Here is a 9,395-nt window from a genome sequence, read left to right on the forward strand (position 1 = left end):
CATACTTCTCAATGTTGTCCATAGCTTGTCATGATCCACACAATCGAAAGCCTTTGCGTAGTCAATAAAGCACAGGTAAACATCTTTCTGCTTTCAACCAAGATTCATCTGATGTCAGCAATGATATCTCTTGTTCCACGTCCTCTTCTGAATCTGCCTTGAACCTCTGGAAGTTCCCTGTCAACATACTGTTGCAGCTGTTTTTGATTTACCTTCAGCAAAACTTACTTGCATGAGATATTAATGGTATTGTCCAATGATTTCCACAATCCATTGAGTCACCTCTCTTTGGAATGGACACAACTGACTTCTCAAGTCAGTTGACCATATAGCTTCCAAATTTCTTGGCATAGATGAGTGTCTCCAGTGCCACATCAGTTTGTTGACAGAAGACCATTTGTATTCCATCAATTCCCAGAGTCTTGTTCATTACCAATGTCTTCAAGTGAACCTTGGACTTCTTCCTGCAATATCAATGGCTCTTGCTCATATGCTACCACTTGAAATAGTTAAACATCCACCATTTCTTTTTGGTACAGTGACCCTGTGTATTCCTTTCATCTTCTTTTGATGCTTTCTGCATCATTTAGTACTTTGTCCAGAGAATCCTTCAAAATTACAAGTGGAGGCTGGACCTTTTTTTTTCAGTTCCCTCAACTTGAGAAATGCTGAGCTTATTCTTCCCATTTGGTTTTCTAACTCCAGGTCTTTGCATGCTTCATTATAATATTTGACTCTCTTCTCGAGCTGCTCTTTTAAATTTTCTATTCAGCTTTATAACCTCATTTATTCCATTTGCTTTAGCATCTCTACACTGGAGAGCAAGGTTCGGAGTCTCTTCTGACACCCACTTTGGCCTTTTTCTTCTTTCTTGTCTTCTTAATGGCCTTTTGTTTCTTCTTGTACGATGATGTTCTTGATGTTAATAATTGGAACATGGGATGTAAGAAGCATCTTCTGGTCTTGTGTTACATGAGATGCAACACAACTCTTCTGATCTTCGGTCATTGGCATCTAATCCCTCAAATCTGTTCTTGCGATGATCTCTAAATTCAGGCAGGATATAGTCAAGGTCGTATTTTGGCTCTCATTCATTTAATTTTCTTAAGCTTCACCCTGAACTTTCATTATGAGCACCTGTCTGTTCCACAGTCTGCCTCTGGCCTTGTTGTGACTGATGATATGGAGCGTTCTCGCCATCTCTTTCCCCAGATGTAGTCAATTTGATTCCTGTGTATTCCATCTGGTGAGGTCCAGGCGTATAGTTGCCTTTTATGTTGTATAAAAAAGGTATTTGCAATGAAGAAGTCATCTCCAGCATCATTTCTATCACCAAGGCCATATTTTCCAACCACTGATTCTTCTCTGTTTCCAACCTCTGCATTCCAATCACCAGTAATTGTCAATACACCTTGATTGCATGTTTGATCAATGCCAATCTGAAGAACTTGATGTTGTTGTTAAGTACCGTGGAGTCGGTTCCGACTCATAGTGACCCTGCACAGGGTTTCTGAGGCTGCAAATCTTCAAGGGAGCAGAAAGCCTCACCTTTCTCCTGAGGAACTGCTGGTAGTTTCGAACTGCCGACTTTGAGGTTAGCAACCCGACTCGTAACCACTACACTATCAGACCTCCTTGAAGAAGTTGATAGAATTCTTAAAATTAACCATAACTGACTTTAGTGGTTGGTGCAAAAATTTGAATACTTGTATTAACTGGTCTTTCTTGTAGACATACAGATATTATCTTATCACAGTGTTGTACTTCAAGATAGATCTTGAATTGCTCTTTTTTAATGGTGAATGTGATGCCATTCCTCTTCAATTTGTCACATATGGCATAGTAAATCGTGTGACTGTCAGATTCAAAATGACCATTTCCCATCCATTTCAGCTCACTAATGCCTAGAATATTGTTTATATTTTCCATATCATTTTTGACAACTTCCAATTTTCTTAGAGTCATGCTTCTTACATCCCATGTTCTGATTGTTAATGGATATTTACAGCTTTTTCTCATTTTCAGTTGTGCAAATGAAGGTCCTGCGAACTTTACTCCATTTGCATCATCTCAGTCAACTCTACTTGGTGGAGGCAACTCTTCCCCAGTCGCAATTTGAGTGCCTCCCAAACTGAGGGGCTCATCTTCCAGCACTCTATCTGACAATATTCTGGTGCTCTTCATCATGTTTCAACATTCAATATTCTAGTGCTGACGGTGTTCCACTGCTATTCAGAAGATTTTCAGTCACTAAATATTCAGAAGTAGTTTGTCTCTCCTTCTTCCTCATCTCTCTTAGTCTGTAAGCTCAGCTGAAATCTGTCCACCATGGGTGACCCTGCTGGTATTTAAAATATCTGTGGCATAGCTCTTAGCATCACAGGAACACACAAGCCACCACAGTATGGCAAAGTGACAGAAGAGTGGTGGGCCACCAGAGTATAGCACCATTGTTACTCCCTGGAGCAGTCACCTACCTACACACCCCCGCAGTCTCCCATAGGATTCCTGTAATTCTGGGTGAGTTTAACATTCACAAAGAACATTTCCTTAATACCCTGATCATTTACTTTTTTGGACTTCCTCTCCCCCACTTATCCAGTCCGTAAACAAATGCACCTCCTCCAGCTCTCCTCCTGTTCCATCTTTCTCAGAGGCACCCATAACCAATCATTCCTTAACACTCCCAACTCCCTCCCATTTCCTTCTCCCCACAACCATTCTCTTACCCACTCCCAACAACTTCCTCCCCCTAATCACTCTCTTACACACTCAACTCCCTCCCCTATTCTTCTCCCCACAACCATTCTCTTACACACTCAACTCCCTCCCCCTAATCATACTCTTACCCACTCCCAACTCCCTCCCCCTAATTGTACTCTTACACACTCTCAACTCCCTCCCCCTTCCTTCTCCCCACAACCATTCTCTTACTCACTCTCAACTCCCTCACCCACTTCTCTTTCCTAATCATGCTCACCCGGCAAAATCCCAACCCCAACCCGGGTGAATTCTAATCTTCAACTACAGCAAGGGAAAAACAAAGGTGACTGGTCTCACTTCAAATGCAAGACCAAGCACTGAAAAGGGAGAGCCTATGTTTTCCTAGCTCTTCTGGTCTTCTGAGACAATGAAGACAGACCATCCCCACTTCCCTCAACCTAACACCTCCCATACCTCCTTCCTTCCACCTGCTACTTTACAGAGAAGATGGAAGTAATAAAAGATGATTTCCACATGATTCCACCATCTATAAACAAATCATTTTTCCTTCTCTCCCATTTGAGAGCAGCGCTGCACCTGGGCTTAACCTCCTTCCTGCCTGATCAAGAACAGGACTCCAGCAACTCTTCCCTTGTTAATAGAACAGTCTCATCTCCATTTTCAACAAGGAAACACACTCTAATGCTTCCAGCCAAAAAAGTTTAAGAACCACCTCAAATTCTTTAAAAACAAAACAACAGACATATTGGTCCATTGGAGACTGGAGGGCTTCCTGAGATGATCACCCGAAGATATGAGATGTGAGATCCCTGCATGGCAAAAGCCATAACTAAGGAATTTAAATAAATAAATAGAGACGTATTAATCGGGGAATTAAAATAAATAAATGAGACACGGGGAAACCTGGGCATAAAGAATTCATTGTTTTAGCAAAGCAACAATGAACTATTTTCCTTGGATAGCAGAGCTACAAGCATTTAATATTCTATGCGCAGATCCCTAGTTAACTTTTCTCTGATTTATTCATGAATTTATTAGTATCCTTTTACTTTAGATTTTGACTCCCCTACACTTTAGTATATTTTTATTAAAAGTTAGAAGCCATATACTAGCTACATTTTATTCTACTTGTAATCTTAGGTAGTTTTAATACTTACATTAACAATGTTCTTAAAACTGGTAGGAGACAGGATTTGTCAATTGAGTTACTACCAGTTTAGGCTTAGTGATTACAAACATTCTTCCTTGTAGCCTTAGTTTAAGGCAATAAAGAATCTTTAAAAGTAACTAGGCCATAAATAAGGGCTGTGGGTACAAGAATTCCTAAAAACAATTAGACTATAGATAAAGGCTATGGGTATATACAGATACTAAATAAAAAGTCTGACTTAGATGTTCTTAATGATCAGTAAAATAGAGAAGTTGTTTTTCATAGCCTCAGTTTTTTAAATGTTCTGATAAGTGATATTTTTGTAGGCTATAAACAGATAGTGTATGGAAGAAGTTAATGGAGAGTTCATTGCACCTAACAACTAAAATTAACAAGACTTAACAGACAAAGGTTAAGAAACATATGTGAAGATTAACTTGCTTCTCAGAGAAAAGAATAGATTTATGTAAAACAAACAGATTTAGTAAAACACATGTTTTACTAAAAGGTTTCAAGGCACCAGGATGTCTCTCGTATGTGTTGATGTAACTTTTCATCGCTGTTGTAAATCATGAAGAATGTGCCCCAGACTTGATTGTACTTTGAAGACATTGATTACTATGATAGCAATGTTTTTTCTAACGGTATATAAGGGGGTTGTAAGAAAGTAAGTAGAGAGAGGAGAGAGAAAGAGAAGAAGGAATATAAGGTAGGGAGGAGACTGAAAAGGAGTGCAGGAGTGAAAGAAGTAAGGAGTGTAAGAAGAAATGTAGCAATCGGGGAGAAGGAGAATGAAGGAGAAGAAGAAGGAGTAAGTGGAAGGATAATAAAGCATGTAGGAAGATTAGAGAGGAAAAGCAGGAGAGGGGGGAGTAAAGAACTGGAAGGGAATGAAAAAAGCAGGAGAGGAGAGAATGAAAGCAGGAGCAGGGGAAGGGAGAAAAGCAGAAGAGATGAGCAGGACAGTAAAGAATGAGCGAAGAATAAAGCATGCAATAAGAGGATTTTTGAATTCATCACGACTTACTTATTGACTCCGTGTCATTCTTATCGCTGATGCCGCATCAACCTTCAGAAAAACCCTTGAAATAAATTTGCCGGGGCTGGCTCCCGGCACCTGCAACCAAGCCAAGACCCTGAGGACACCTTTAGCTGAGTAACAGGTTGGCTCACAACAGAGATTAGCGCCTGTTGCTCCTTTTTAAAAGTCATCAACACGAAACCAAACGGTCAACAAATCCTTAGGAAGAATGCTGAGAATGTGAGAGGCCAGAGAAACTAGATGATGGCAAGGATGTTCACACTATGAAGAATGGAACCCATGGGTATGAACAGTATGTACAGAAAACAGCGCCTGGGGTCCTACTGCTGTGTAACTCTTCACGAAACATGCACTCACATGTTAAAAAACAAAAAATGAAACCCACAACACTCTTGACCTGGTGTGTCCCTCTAGCTCCTGCCCTAGAACGCTTCTGTTTTACACACAACTCCTCTGTTGATTGCCACGTTAACTGCTCCTTCCTTCTCTTCTTGCTTAACTCCACTCTAATCAGGTCTCCATCACCACCAACCAACCAACCAATTCTGCAAGGGTCCCCAACGACTGCCACCTGGCTGAAACCAACACTCAAGTCTTCATCTTTCCAATCTATAGCATCTGCAGTCTCTCAACTGCTTCCTGCACACAACACTTGGCTGCCAGAACATCGTTTTCTCTGGTTCGCCTCATATTTCACTGGTCAGCCTTCTGTTTAACTAGATCTTTCTCAACAGCCCAACTTTCAAGGACTCTGGCTCTCGGTCTTCTGGTCTCTTCTCCAACCATATTCAGTGACAGGTGGTCTTAAGTGATTCCATCCAGACTTTTAGCTTTAATGCTACCTATTAACTGCCACACAAGTCTCTCCAGCCACCCTCTGCCCTGGATTCCACATTTGCCAGATACCTACCTGACATCCTGACTTGGGTAACTAGTAGTCACTGATACTTAAAAAGTCAAAACCAGTTGCCATTGAGTTAGTTCTAACTCATGATGACCCTATGTGTGTCGGTATAACTGTGCACCACAGCTTTGGAATGGCTGATTTTCACCACCTCAGAAAGAGATGACCAGGCCTTTCTTCCAAGGCACCTCTGGGTGGACTTGAACCCTCAACTTTTTGGTTAGCAGCTGAGCACTTACACATCTGTGCCACCCAAGTATACCCAAGCCTCTAGTTTCCCAGCCAAGCCCACTCCACTCATGAAGCCTCCTGTTATCAGTAAATGGTACCCCCTACTTCGGGACGCTACAGCAAAGCTGAGAACACAACAAGTGGACAGGCCTCACCGTGCTGTTGATGCTGGCCAACAACTTCCCATTAAATTCTACCAGAGAGTAGACAGCTCCTTTCACTTCTTTTTCAGCCACAGTCTGTAGTTTACCTGGAGGAAGTAAAGATGCTCTTTAAAAAAAAGTCTCTATCATGAGCCCACACGCTACCTAGTCAAAAGGATTCTCTGGTTTCCCCTCTGGCTCTAATTCCTGCTCCATCACGGTACTTATCTGAAAAGTAGGAAATGCAGAGTCAACATACGTTAGACTAGGGCCACTGCTACCTAAGGTGCAAGACCCCAGGAAACGTGCTGAGACCTAGGACGGCCTTCAAGATCTGCCTCCTGCTCTGAGGTTTCCGCTCTCTTAAGATGGCAGAGCTTCTAGTTGGGGACCAGTTCCATTTCAGCCATCAGACCTGTGCTTTCTGGACTGACAGCGAGTATGAGAACCATCTTGGGGATGGGAGATTAGAAGAGAAACAGAGACATGAACACTGTGTGGAATTTGAAAAGAGGCCTCAAAAGGCCAAGCTACTCAGTGGAAAATCAAGGTAAAATTCTTCACTCTTATTCTGGCCACTGGCTTCCCTTACCCTCAATTTACCTCCTCCCCATTTTCCCCACCTTTCAAAGAGTAGAAGAGAAAAAAGAGATAAGTTAAGATTCTACTTGTGTGTTCTCAGTCCACTCATTCCAAAACACAACCAGCCCATCGACCGCCTGGGAAGAAGGAACGGAATGTCTCTTCAATGGACCCAAGTTCTCTGATTGCCTCACTGACCTCGGCTTGCTGTCCCAGCATCTTGCATTCTCCAGATGCTGCATCCAGCCCACTTACCATCTGAATATTGGAAGACCACAATCCGGCCCTGCTTGGGCTCAGCCTCTTCAGGATACACCATGGCTGTGCCCACAATGAAATACGTGTTGGGGTCTTTGCCCAGCTTGCAGGACACCAAGCTGAGGGCGTACTCGTTCTGCAGAAACTGGTGGGCATGAAGCACTGGAAGAGAGGGGCAGAAACGCGAGCTGACTGGCTGCTTGCAACCCCTCAGCTGCATCTCCATACACATGCAATCCTGTGTGTCTAAAAGGCCTTCAGCTCACTTCAAGCAGAGTCCAGTGGTCACAGGACATCACCCTCCTGTCACGTCTGTCTCCTAACGCTGTTCACTCCACACCAGTCTCTGCCGATGTGAGGACACCCAACATGCTGGACTCACTGCCGGTTCAGAGGCCCCACCCCCTCCTGCTCCTCCTCCTAGAATGGTCAGCCACACTGATGATCAAGCTTGGGATAACCAGAGCCCAGAGCAGCCAAAACGCAAAGAAGAGCTCATGTGCACCTTCGAAGGTGTGCTGGTCAATGATGAGGAGGTTGTGCACCTCCACCTCTTCTCCGAAGGAGGTCTCGTGAGGAGCTGTACTGCTGGAGAAGAGCTTGCTGGAGCTCACGCTGCTGGACAGGGCCTGAGAACCGAGAGAGAGAGACAGAGAAGGCCCATCACTCCCAGTGCCAAGGGGCCAGGCCAGCACCGGCCAGCAGAAGCTGGAGTCTGAACAAGGAAAACTCAGCTGATGCTCGAGTTGAGTCTGAAGAGGACAACACAGGAATCGAGGGTGAGGATCCAAATTAGGTAGGGAGTCGATGCCATCAGTCCACGACACGGCAAGAATCTCAGCGTCATTAAAGATTTCGAAGACACTGACCGACCACCACTCGTCTGACTGTGGAGCATGCATTTTGATGTGACACTGGACGCTATGCCACCGGTATTTTAAATACCAGCAGGGTCCCTCATGGTGGACGGGCTTCCGCAGAGCTTCCAGACTAAGAGAGACTAGGAAGAAGAGGAGGCAGACTACTTCTGAAGGGTAGGCCACTGAAAACCTGATGAACAGCAGTGAGACATATGGTCAAACACAAATAGAACGCTGTAAGATATGGTGCCAGACGATGAGTCTCTCAAGTCAGAAGGCACTCAAGATACAACTGGGAAGAGTTGCCTCCTGAAAGTAGACTTGCCTGTAATGATGTAACTGGAGCAAAGCTTTCAGAACTTTCACTTGCAGATCGGGCACAACTCAAAATGAGAAGAGACAGCTGCAAACATCCATTAATAATCAGAACATGGAATGTAATAAAGTGTGAATATAATAAATCGGAAATTGCCAAAAATGAAACAAGATGCATAAAGATGATGTCCTAGGCATCAGAAACTAAGACGGACTGGAACCGGCCACTTTTAATCAGACATCATGCCGAGAACAACAGATGAAAAATGGTGTCACATTCATTGCCAAAAAGACCATCTGAAGACCTAGCTTGAAATAATACAACGCTGTCTTTGATAAAATAATATCCATAAGCCTACAAGAAAGACCAGTTAATACCACTATTATTCAAATTTATGCACCAACTACTATAGCCAGGGATGATGAAATTAAAGAATTCTACGCTGTGGGTTAATGCGCCACACTGCAAAGCTGTTTGAACTGCAAGGTCGGCGGTTCAAGTTCACCAGCTGCTCCTCGGAAACCCTATACAGGGGTCGTTATGGGTTGAAATCGACTCAACGGCACTTAAAAACGATAACAATAAACAATTCTAAAAATTCTTCTTCAGTCTAAAGGTGATCAAACACACAATTATGATGCATTGAAGCTGGAAACAAAGAGGAGGGATCAGTAATTAGAAAGCATGGCCTTGGTGATAGAAATGATGCTGGAGATCGCATGATGCAATTTTGTAAGACCAATGACTTCAGTCATGGCAAACACACGAGGACCTCACCAGGTGGAATATACAGGAATCAAACTGACTAACTCTGTGGAAAGAGACAAGGAAGTGTGCCGTGGAGTCGATTCTGACTCACAGCAACCCCTGTATAGGGTTTCTGAGGCTGTATATCTTTACAGGAGCAGAACATTTCATCTTTCTCCCACGGAACGGCTGGTAGTTTCAAACTGCAGCCCAACTCATAACCACTATACTACCAGAGCTCCTTAATGTATATCTCCTTGAACAAATCCCACCTGAACTTACCAATATCTCACGAACAAATCTGATGCATTCATTAGACATTAATGACTGAAGACCAGAAAGCTGTGCAGCTACATAAAAAACATCATACAAGAAAGCGTCACTAAACAAACAGAAAAGATAAGACCAAAATGCATGCCAGAAAAAGACTCTGAAACT

At 43.2% G+C, this 9,395-nt stretch overlaps 1 protein-coding gene across 1 annotated transcript in view; it reads right to left on the reverse strand.

The window, feature by feature from the left end:
- Nucleotides 1–9,395, reverse strand: part of DDB1 (damage-specific DNA binding protein 1, 127kDa) — a 35,755-nt gene that overhangs the window by 7,398 nt on the left and 18,962 nt on the right. Inside the window, exons 19-21 of the mRNA XM_006874994.1 lie at nucleotides 7,540–7,663; nucleotides 7,032–7,196; nucleotides 6,207–6,301 (exon numbers count right to left, since the gene is read on the reverse strand). Of these exons, the coding sequence (XP_006875056.1) occupies nucleotides 6,207–6,301; nucleotides 7,032–7,196; nucleotides 7,540–7,663 (384 nt within the window). The remainder of the gene's footprint in view (nucleotides 1–6,206; nucleotides 6,302–7,031; nucleotides 7,197–7,539; nucleotides 7,664–9,395) is intronic.

Source organism: Chrysochloris asiatica, unplaced genomic scaffold, assembly GCF_000296735.1.
Source record: "Chrysochloris asiatica unplaced genomic scaffold, ChrAsi1.0 scaffold00310, whole genome shotgun sequence".
Taxonomy (NCBI): Eukaryota; Metazoa; Chordata; class Mammalia; order Afrosoricida; family Chrysochloridae; genus Chrysochloris; species Chrysochloris asiatica.